The 12,143-nt window shown below is 37.3% G+C and overlaps 1 protein-coding gene across 2 annotated transcripts in view; it reads left to right on the top strand.

The window, feature by feature from the left end:
- Nucleotides 1-12,143, top strand: part of LAMA4 (laminin subunit alpha 4) — a 160,874-nt gene that overhangs the window by 99,013 nt on the left and 49,718 nt on the right. For both annotated transcript variants that reach the window (XM_055135507.1, XM_055135509.1), the window contains 4 exons: nt 1,126-1,242; nt 2,398-2,546; nt 7,550-7,691; nt 8,506-8,602. In XM_055135507.1, the coding sequence (XP_054991482.1) occupies nt 1,126-1,242; nt 2,398-2,546; nt 7,550-7,691; nt 8,506-8,602 (505 nt within the window). The remainder of the gene's footprint in view (nt 1-1,125; nt 1,243-2,397; nt 2,547-7,549; nt 7,692-8,505; nt 8,603-12,143) is intronic.

Below are 12,143 nucleotides of genomic sequence, written 5' to 3'. Positions count from 1 at the left end.
CCTCTTCATCATACAGTTCTGGGACTAGCTGTCTTCCTCCTCAGAATGCAAGGCGCTCAGATCAATCTGCCAGGAGATGTGGTACCCCTGACTTGAGGAGGGTGGGAAGGGAGTCAGATATGGCGATGCTCAAGGATTAAGCATCTTGGCTCTTGGCTTTGTGCTAAGCAATCATTCTTTGTGGTGCTTTTACCATTTTTAAAGTAACTTCAACTGTTTTTCACTTAGACTATAAAATGAGTCTTCTGCTTTTCCCTCTTAAAATTTTGTTCTGTGTTGCTTTCAAACTCTGAATTCATTTGAATCTCCATAATTACTCAGGGTCACAACATTCCCTGTCCCTTGAACTCCAAAATTAAATAATTCATTAAAAATATTTTAGCACTTGGGAAATTTTCTTCCTCAAATCATTCGAGCACCAGCAGAAAAATTGCTCAACATGATAGGTGCAAGATCAGAGTTTTATGTTATAATAATGGGACTATTTAAATAGCTTTAAATGACATGAAGACTTTTCCTGCACACATGAACTAGTTGACCTAAAGTTAGCACATATTAAATGTATTTTTGAGAATTCATCTTTCAAACACTGCAACCTGAGCCACTGTTCAGTTCTGTATCTACTGTCCTACTATGCATTGATGGATAAAAGGGTCCCGATCCTCACTAAAGTGTTAAACTCTTTCAAGATGGTGATAGTCTAAGTAATAATCATAGCTCCATGCTTCATTTCTCAAAATATACTCACCTTTGTTATTTCCAAGTTAAAGATGAGACGTTGACACTGAGATACTGATGGGCACAATGAAATCTCACTTTGGTGGAGGGGTGAGAAGATAGGAAGATAAGGCAGACTGAAAGTGATGCTACACCTTAGGCATAACCTAGTAAAAAGTATTGTAACCATGTTACCTCAATGACATTGAAAGATGGGGCCATCTCAATTTTAACCAATAAAAATGAGTGCTTGAGCACTAGTTAGTGAGAACTCCCCAATCACACAGCATTTAGGTGATGTGGCTAAGACAGGAATGCAGGTTTTCTGCATGCAGTGACATGATGTTGATGCTTATCACTCCCTGATGCTTCGCTCTCTTCAGCTGTCCCTTTTCTTCCTTCCCACAGAAACAACATGAAAGAGTGATGGAACAGGTGGAAGGTGTGAATGCAACTCTGAGGACATCTTCAGACTCTCTAGAAACACCTCGGCTGACTCTTTCAGAACTTGATGATATAATAAAGGTAAAGACATTTGTTACTTGCTTAAGTCTGTCTAGTCAGCAGATAACAACAGGGCTCAGTGTCACCAAAGGATAAGCAAATGCAACTCAAACCTAATAAGGGAGTTGGCATTATAAAAATATGTTCAGGGGACCGAATTTTTTTTTTCAGTTTCTTTCATTGTGTAGTGGCACTTAGCCACATACATTATTTAAGTTTAAGTTACTGAAAGTAAATAAAATTAAAAAAATTATCTTTTCAAGGCACTTGCATTTCAGTTGCTTTACAACTCCACACATGGGTAGGGGCTGCTGATAGACACATATAGAATAGCACAGGTAACTTGGCAGAAAGAAATATGTATTGAAATTTAGATTTATCCTATATATACTTCACTTATAATTTTTGTATTTAATAAAGTTTTGTATATTTAGTATGCAAAATAAAAAAAACTACTTTAAAAAATGTTAAGCAGAGGGGCTGGAGCGATAGCACAGCGGGTAGGGCATTTGCCTTGCACGTGGCCAACCCAGGTTTGATTTCCAGCATCCCATACGGTCCCCTGAGCACCACCAGGGGTGATTCCTGAGTGTAGAGCCAGGAGTGACCCCTGTGCATCGCCGGGTGTGACCCAAAAAGTAAAAAAAAAAAAATTAAGCAGAAATTTTCTAAAAATACAGTGAATCAAAGCACTATGAAATTGAACAGTGTCACAGGAGCTAGGGGATTTTTGTTCATTTAAATTTTTTTGGTTTGGGGGCCATATCTGGCAGTGCTTAGGCTATACGCCTGGCTCTATGCTCAGGAATCACTCCTTGCAGGCTTAGAGCACTATATGGGAGTGCCAGGGGTCCATGTTGCCTGTGTGCAAGACAAGTGCCCTATTCCTGTACTATCTCTCCAGTCCTGAGACTAGATTTATTTTAATTTGTTTAGCTTTCAGGTTAAAAATGGCAATATCTGAATGCTAAGAAAGCAATAAGTAAGAAAGAAGGAGTGAAAGAAAGATGTAAGAGAAATAGGTGAATGCCTATCTGTAATACTCTAGACTTGAGTAGACCTGACCTGAAATTTACTTGACCTCATAATGAGGAAGAAATTATCTTTCAGTGTCTCCTGAAAAACATGCTTTACATTCTTCTAAATCCAATTCATTTTTTAAAAAATTGTCTTTAGAATGCATCCGGAATTTTTGCCGAAATAGATGGAGCCAAAAATGAACTGCAAGAAAAGTTAGCCAACTTGAGTAACCTCAGTTATGATTTAGTCCGAGAAGCTATTGACCATGCACAAAATCTTCAACTAGAAGCTGATGAATTGAGCAGGTAAGAACCTGTTTTTATAATTCAAATATCTACATGGGCTGATACATTATTTTTATTTAATTCCACATGCCAGAGTTACTGGGGTAGTGCAGTTTGGTTTAAGTTTGCTGGTTTATATGTTTCATTAGTTGGTCAGTCTGAGATCCAGTTGTTCATTACAGGAAATTGCAAAAAGCTGATCATTGCAAATAGCTTTAAAGGTAATTTTCAAAAATCTGTCCTATGAGATATCTGTGTTATGACTGGGGGTGAGGGGAGTTCGTTCCACAATTGCTAATCTGATCATCTAAACACAGTTTGGTCAGGGGATAACAACTACACAAAATTCTACCAAGTGAGTCCAATCCTTTTACAAGGTCTAATTCTACTTTTGCCACCTATTTGTTTCCTAGACAGCACTAGTTCTCTACACCAAATGTATTAAATAAAATAGGCAGGAAATTGGCAACACAACTGACTTCCAGACTCTACAGTGCCCAGCAGGAACTATTTGACTTAATACCTGTTAAGAGAAAATCAATTGACAATTTTCCTCACAGCAACTGGAACAGAGCCATGCTCCCTTTGGGCACTCAGTTAATGTTAATTGAAATGTACTGAAAGATTGGAATTGAATTCATGACCCTGAGATAATAGGTAAATAATGAGATAACTATGGAGAAAGATTGCAGATATGGCAATTAGAAACAAGGATCTGTAAAGGTCAAGGAAACAATAAAAGCCATTATCACTTTATGTTGAAAACTTAAGTAACAGAGTGAATAGCTCATAAAACTAGAGAACTTGCCTTGCATACCGGAGGCCCAGAAATCTACCCCCAGACCCCCCACGAACCCCAAAATACTGCTGGGTGACCCTTGTGGCACCCAGGTCTGCTGACCCATTGCAACACCACATCACTAAGCCCACACATTGATCTGTACATCTCAGTTGGCCAACTATTGCTGGGAGTAACCCCTGGGTCTCCTTGCTTGGGGGCACCACCCCACCCCTCCACATGCAATATTTTATATATATGTAACAGTTTTATTAAGATTAATTTGCATAACTGTTGGGGAACAGTTATCCCCAACATGCCCAGACATGTTGCACACCGGGTCCGGCAGGAGCCTGACTGTTGGGTGAAGGAGTACAAACACGTGGAGAAACCCCTCTGGGAGCAGTTGATCACAGATCACTTTATTGCCAAATACACACATTTTTATAGAGGGTCTTGGCTTATAGGAGATCCAATCACATAGAGCTTAACACTATTGGCCTATCACTTTTTTTCCTTTGCTTTGCCCCCAGTCCAGTCCCCTTCAAAGCTACCTGTTGTGGTTAGAATGACTTGCTTAAGGTGTACATGACAGTTTCTGCGTTTAGAGATCCATTACTAGGGGATCAAGTGAGGCTGAAGGCTGGACCTATGATGTAGGCACCCTGTTATCTCTACCCAGTTACTTCCTCTTGCAAGGTTTCACTTCAGGACCGATTTGCAAGGTTGGGTTTTTCCTACTCCCGTGCCCATCACCCTGCTCCACATGTACCAGTTAAGACTCCCTTGCTTGTGTGAAAGTTATCATTTTTTTTATCTCCTTTATTGTGAGATACAGTTACATAGTTAGTTATACAATATTCAAACACCCATCTCTTCATCAGTGTACATTTCCCACCACCAGTGTCCCCAGTTTCCTCTTGCCCTGCTCCTCAGCCTGCCTCTATAGCAGATACTTTTTTTCTTTCTCTCTCCAGCCCCTCTTTTTTCATTTTAGGCACTATGGTTTACAATGCTGTTACTAAAAGTCTATCATGCATATCATTTTACCTCTTTTCAGCACTCAGTTCTTGTCTAGAGTGATGATGTTATACCATTTTCATAGTGGTCCCTTCTCCGTCCTAACTACCGTCCCCCCACCACCTTGTGGCAATCTTCCTACCATGGACCTTGTAGAAATTGTCTTTGGGTGTTATTCTCATACTATATATCATTTTCATATGCTTCAAATGAGTGAAATCATTCTATGTCTGTCTCTCTCCATCTGACTCATTTCACTCAGCATGATACTCTTCATGTCCATTCACACATAAGCAAATTTCATAGCTTCATTTCCCCTAACGCTGAATGTTTCATTGTGTAGATGTACCCTAATTTCTTTATCCACTCATCTCTTCTCAGGCACTTTGGTTGTTTCCAGCTTCTGGATATTGTGAATAGCCCCATTTTTTGATGGCTTGACTGTTTTTTTCTTGTAAAGTTCTACCGGTGCCTTATATATAAAAAATGGATATTAACCCCTTATTAGATTAGTGTTGGTAAATAATTTTTTCTATTTGTGGGTTATTTTGATCTCTTGTTCATTGTTTCCTTTGAGGTGTTGAAGTATCTTAGTTTAATGTAGTCTTACTTGTTTATCTTTGCTTTCACTTATTTGGTCGGTGGTGTTTCTTCCTTAAAGATGCTTTTAGCTCCAATGTCATGAAGAGTTCTGTCCATGTTTTCCTCTTTGTACTTACGAATTCAGGTCTAATATCAATTCAGGTCTTTAATTCATTTTGATTTAATTTCTGTGCATGGCATTAGAAAGAGGTCTACTTTAATTTTTTGCATGTAACTAACCAGTTTTCCCAACATCACTTGTTGAAGAGGCTTTCCATGCTCCGCTTCATATTTTTGCTGCTTTATTGAAGATTAACCTGATAGTCTGCCTCAGGATATTCAAGCCCGTCCCATTGATATGAGGGTCTGTTTTTATTCTAATGCCATATTATTTTAATTACTACCACTTTGTAGTACAGGTTCCAAACAATATTTAAAATAATCTTTTATTGCTGATTGCTGAAGTTTTCAGATAATCTCTCAAATATCCTGAGAATTGAAAGAGAAAGATGTTATGGGAAGGAAGTTTTGTGTATGAGATGCTTTTTATTTCCCTTAAAAAGTTTTATGTATTTATTTTACACTTTGTTATAGTTGAGATAAGACATTTTACAATAATGTTAAAGATTGCCATTGAGACCAGAGCAATAGTGCAGTGGGTAGGGCACCTGCCTTGCATGCAACCAACCTGGGTTCTATCCATACAGTCTCATATAGTCCTCTGAGCTTCACCAGGAATGGTCACTGAGCAGAGTCAGAAGTAAGCTCTGAGAACCACCAGGTGAAGTCAGAAAACAAAGTATGCGTATTTCTGTATAAAGTTACTGCTCCCCAATATTACTAATGTGTCCACGACTCTCCACCAGTGCCCCTATGCCACTTCCAATCTGGTCTGGTCTGGTTGGCATTATATTCAGCTTGTTGAGTGTTCTCCCCCCCAAAAAAAATTTGATTTTGATCAAGTTAATAAAGTGGGACCTATAGAAAATACTGTCTTTGATAATGCACTGCACTGGTAGAATATTGCTTTTGAGATTCATTCTACTGCTCTTTTCAACATCCTTTCATTATTTTAGTGGTGACATCTGTTTTAGTGATGACATTTTAGTGATAACAGGGATCCCAAAACAAACTCTCTAAAGGCCATCCTACAGCATTGTTCTGTCATGATCCTAAGGGAACATGCTTTATAGAACATGATTAGAAATATCAATCACCCTGAAATGCTTTTTGTGTCTGTGACTAATGGTATTCAGGGAAACATCCAAATGTATAGGCATCCTCTCTTCAAAATGTGAATAATTTTTCCACATCTGTCTGGTATACCCAGTGATTTGTTCCTTCTCTGTCAAACAAAAATAATTTTGGAAGCACAAAAGCAAAGACTTTTTTTTTAAGTTCTTTGTTCTCACCACTTACTCTAGCCAGCAAATCTTATGTGCATTAATATATGTTTGCAATATTCAGTCCTATTTCTCTTTTCTTTTAAAATAAACTGAATATTTACTTCCTGTGCCATTCCCAAGAACATAAGGGATGACAGGCAGCAAGTATTTAGATCAGGAAATCATCTCTGCAGGGCAGAGTTTGTTCCTACCATGTTCCCTGACGTTCTAGGATAGGCTTCACTCAACAACAACAACAACAAAAACACCACAAACACACACACAAACACACACACACACACACACACACACATACACCACACTCAGACTGGAACAATTTAAACATGCCTGTGAACAACTGCACACCACTGGGGATGGGATAAAACCAGAGCACTTGGAAAAGCTGCAGAGACCTGGAGAAAAGAAGGTATCAACACACCATAGTGGCTGCAGCAGGAATCATATTCTTTTCTGCATCATTAACATTATAATAAAATACACTGAAGTAATATTTGCTCTACATATTTCTAACTCCCATGTGAGAATGTCCAGTACATGAGGGATGCTGAGTAAATGTTAAGTGAACCTTCCAGAAATCAGAAAGGGACAGAGACAGGGAACATGTGAAGGGAGCAAAGAGGGGGCAGCCTGGAGTTCTGCACTTAAGGGTGGGGGCTGGGCCTCCAGCGCGAGATAGTCCTGGGTGATGTGTGCTCCAGGCAGACCACTGAGCCTCTCTCACTCTTGGTTTTTTTCACAAAGAGAATAGCAATGTATACATCACAAGTGTCGTAAGAATGATAGACATGCAGCTAGGAAGAAAACTCAAGTGGTAGCGTACTTGCCCTGCTACTGTGACGCTCTGAGTTCCATCCCCAGCATCACAAGTAGTTTTTGTTTGTTTGTTTGCTTTTTTTGGAAAGGGACTAACCATGTGGAATATGGGTAAGCAGTAGGTGGGGAAGACTGTGGGTTCATTCCTCCCCAACCACCACTGCAAAAACAAATCTCTCCTTGACAATAGTGAGAACTGCCTTTAATCATTCCTTTTCCCAGGGGCTATTGCCAGGCAGGCAGTTGACATGGATCTAGAATTCGGTGAAGCTTTGAGTGTACCAAAGGCAGAAGAGTGCAAAGATGTGGTTCCACGAAAGGCAGTTAGCAATATCTTGCCAGGCTTAGAACAGGAAGTCCCTGCGATCCTTAAAGTATTAAAACCAAGGAAATAGAGAAATAATGGCTCACTTGTTTATTAACAGGAATTTGCACAGTTCAGATATGAATGGACTGGTCCAGAAGGCTTTGGATGCCTCAAATGTCTATGAAAACATTGCTAATTATGTTAATGAAGCCAATGAAACAGCAGAATTGGCTTTGAACATCACAGAGCGAATTTACGATGTGAGTATTCTCTTAATTTCTTTATAGCACCCTCCCATTCCCCAGCACTGCTTGGGGGACCTGGGGACCTTCCCTAACAATACTCCACTTGGTAGTGCTTAGAGTCTACCAGTGCCACATGCAGTGGTGCTGGAGGGAGGACATGTGACCCCAAAGGCAGACAGAACTCAAGGTCTTAGCACATGCAATATACATTCTCTGCCATGTGTCTATTTCTTCAGGCCTTCCCTTATTTTAAAGTCCATGAAAGGGTTGTTTCTCCCAACTTATGTCTCTCTATTTTCTAATATCGTCTCTTGAGCTTCTGATGTAATACAGAGAGAAGAAAGGGAAGGAGGTCTAAAAGAAGACGGGTTTATTTATGTTACAAAGTTCTCAGTTGTACAAATTCTTCAAAAAGGCAGTAAATGCCAGTTCCTTGACAACCTTTTAAAAGCCAGAGTCCCTGAATAAAACATATTTCAGATGAGCTCTGGATGATAGAGAAGATGCTTTATGCATACATTTGGATTTTTCAACTCAAAAATTATTTATTATATGACTTCCACATAAATAACACATTAGTCGATCCTTGGTCAAATACTATTCTAAGTTCACTGAATTGTTCATGAAATGTGTTTATCTGAGAAAGGCCAATGACATTATCTTCTCACATTCACATTTCTTTGCATTTGACCTTGATTTTTAGCTATGAAAACAAAGCTGTGAGTTGTGCTTGGTCTTCAGTGATAAGCTGTGTCATTTAAATGTTAACATCATGGAAAACTGATTTCTTCTGCCATCATTCATATCCTCTCCATCAATTCTTTTGTAGGCTGTGAGTGGGATTGATACTCAAATCATTTACCATAAAGATGAAAGTGAGAACCTCCTCCATCAAGCCAGAGAACTGCAAACAAGGGCTGACTCAAGTAACTATCTTCACTTTATTGGTCTTCCTTCTAATTTATTGCTGCTTCTCTTCAGACCATATTTCTGCACACAGACAGAAATTTCAAATTTCTTGAGTTAAATAATAAATGATATTTCAAGTTAATAATACATTAGTAGTTTCTGCTCAAATTCAAGAGATAAAAAAGCAAAAATTTAATATATTTAAATGGCATGACTTTTTAAGAAACTTCTAAGTAGTAAAATTGCATAGAAACTTATAGTTGTTAAATATATGTGGATATCATGTTAACCAAATAAGAACATTCATAGCAATTTTCCATAAATATTCATTTTTAAGCAGATAATGGCCTAAAATATAGTTGCTACTATATTTCTCTTGATTAAATCAATTATGGGTGATTGAGAAAGCCCTTTAAATTTTTTTCTGTGAGGAGCCAGAGAGACAGTATAGCAGGTAAGGCTCTTATTTTGCACGAAGCAGATGTAGGTTCAATCCCTGGCATCACATATGGTCCTCTGAGGATTGCCAGGATTGAACCCTGAACACAGGGCCAGGAGTAAGCCCTAAGCACAGTCATGTGTAACCTCCCATCCCCAACTCTGTAAGTAAAATAAAACTTTTCCTCTGAAAGAATGGCTGCTCATTCTTTAGTGAAGAGAGTGCCACTAAACCTTTCATTTCTTTGTACTTTTTTTATTTGTTTGATCTGGGGACTTGGGGTGGTTTTATGTTGTTGTTGTTGTTTGGGGGGGGTCCCACTTGAAGGTGCTCAGGGCTTACGTGCCTCTGTGCTCAGTGATCACTCCTATAGGCTTGGGGTCTGTATGGGGTGCTGGGAATCAAACCTCGGTCAGCCACATGTAAAACAAAATGCCAGGTCTTCTGCGCTTTAGCTCCAGCCCACATCTGTACTTTCTATGTCAGTGCTCTACATAGTTTACTGTATTTAGAACAAACATAATAACCACATATAAAGAAATACTTCCAAAGACTGGTGTTTGCATCTACTAAGACAAAGACATACAAAAATAAGACAGAAAGGAAGAAAACAAAACAAAGTAAATTTAATCAATTTTGAATTTCATGAATCTTAAAAACAAATGAACTGACAAAGAACTTCATTGAGCATGACTCATCTCTGAGATAATGAACTAAAGATAATTGAGTATTGACTAATGAGTCTGGAAGTCATTATCAAACTTTGAATTAACATCTAAAACAAACACTAATTTTAAATACAAAACCTTTATGTAATTTTTCAGTGTAATTAATCACAAAACTCAATATACATTCTAGTCACTCTATATAGGAAATAATTGCGTTTTTCATATGTAGAATATTTAACTTCTTAGTTACATAAGGCAACTATTTTATAATAGTGTCTGGATAAGCAAATACAATAACATGTTGTTATGTTCCTTACTATAAAGTATTATGTTTCTAATTTATTACATTGTCATATCTATGTATTGCTTTTTTGTGTGGTCATAGATCAGAACATGTGGTTAAAAAAATAGTGACTTAAATATTTTACTCTCCTTGATAAGTTGCAATATATTTCTTCACTTGTGTCATTATTGAGTTATTGAAAGCTATGAAAGCCACTTTTCTATTCTGTCAATGATATATCTTTAGAGTTCCTTATTTTATGGGTGAAAAAACCACTCTGCGTTTTTTCTCTTTGAATACTTGCATCACTGGTCACTTTTCCATGATAATATTAATTAAATCTTTTTACATATTATTTTCAAAAAGAACATAAAATGGCATTATGACTTTGTAACTCAGAATTTACCTCTTTTTAGAAAAAGTTAAGTGCTTGTGGTACCAATTCAGATTTTCAATTAGAATCATATTATATTAAATTATAATTTCAGAATAATGTTGATTCGTTTCCAAATGACTTTTAATGGTCAGTAATCTTTATTTTACAACTTTCCTTCTCTTCACTTATCTGTATCAGTTCATTGGCAATCAGTAATCAGTTCAGGAAACTTCTATTTAAAGGGACTGTCTCCTGAATTTATTTTTAAATAAAAAATGTACATGTAAAACAATAACGTCCAAATGGGACACACTTTAATGAAACGTTTCTTCACAGAAGCATTCAACCCAAAATAGATATTTTCTTCTATTTTTATCAAGTGTAACAGATATAGAGCTCAATGTTCTTTCTCAAACAATCAGTTAGTGGTTTTGTAGTCACTAGATTTAAAGAGCTGAAAATATTGTGTCAAAATACTGAAAAACTAAAGTTAAAAGGAGAACTGTGCAGTACAACAAAGCAGCCTGTTTCAGTCCTGTCTTGAATTCTTGAATTTTGGTAAATTCTTATCAGAGAATTTGGAAATGATAGAGAAAATGATAAAGAAAATTTTGTATTTTGGGTTACATTAAAGTTAGTGACAAAAATCACCTGACACCACTCATTATTCTTGTTTTGGTTTGATTTTTTTTTTTTTTTGTGGGTAGGAAAGGCAGCAGAGCACACCTAAAAAGGCTCAGGGGTTACGCCTGAGTACTGAAGTACTGAAGAAGTACTTTTGATGGGCTTGGGTGACTGTCTGTGGTAGCAGGGATTGAACCAGGTCAGCCACATGTCAGGCTAGCACCCTATCTGCTATAGTATCTCTCCAGCCCCTGACACTACACATTATATAGACACTATACACAAGTATTAGAGAAAGATGATTTACAATAAACTAAGCACACAATGGGAGAGAATGTATTTACCAGCACATTCAGAGAAAGAAGAGACTAATGGAAAGTGAAGGATTTAATCTGTTTCTCGGAAAGGATATCTTTTCTGATGCTTTGGAAGTAAAATATGAATAAACTTCTTGGGAAAATTCATCTTTTAGTTCAAACAGTTGCATATTACATCATGACTTGTTTTTGGTTTATTCCAAGATAATCCCAGTTTAGAGAATAGGCTACCAGTAAACTCTCAAGAATAATTAAGTTCAAAAATACAAAAACCAATGCAAGAGCACATAGAAAATATACTAGAACGCTAGATATATACAGATACACAGTAAATTGAATCAGTAATTTAACCCTTTTCACAGAAATCTCAAGGCTCAAATAGCTTCATCAGTAAATTCTCTTAAACATTCAAAGAACACCACTAGTACATAAATTCTTCCAGAGAATAGGAAAAAAATATGGATTACTCTCTCACTGTATTACAAACCATGATGCCCAAAGTAGAGAGAGAGTAAGAAGGAAGGTGCCTGCCACAGAGGCAGGGGGTGGAATGGGATGGGGGTAACAGGAATGATACTAGGGACATTGGTGGTTGAAAATGCTCGCTGCTGGAGGAGTGGTTGTTCAATCATTATATGACTATAAATCATGAAAGCTTTGCATCTCACAGTGATTCAATTATATATATATGCATATATATACAGAATTATTCTAGATATAGATATGGCAGTGAAGAGAAAATATTCAACATCGTTTTGAAGAATAAAAACAAAGCTGGAAGATTAAACTACCAAATATCAATACAAAATTTGCATAAATTATGTACATAAAAGATTAGTGCAATTAAAATT

This window comes from Sorex araneus, chromosome 4 (genome assembly GCF_027595985.1).
Source record: "Sorex araneus isolate mSorAra2 chromosome 4, mSorAra2.pri, whole genome shotgun sequence".
NCBI lineage: Eukaryota > Metazoa > Chordata > Mammalia > Eulipotyphla > Soricidae > Sorex > Sorex araneus.
The sequence above is the reverse complement of the archived record's forward strand: the minus strand, read 5'-3'. Positions and strand labels throughout refer to the sequence as shown.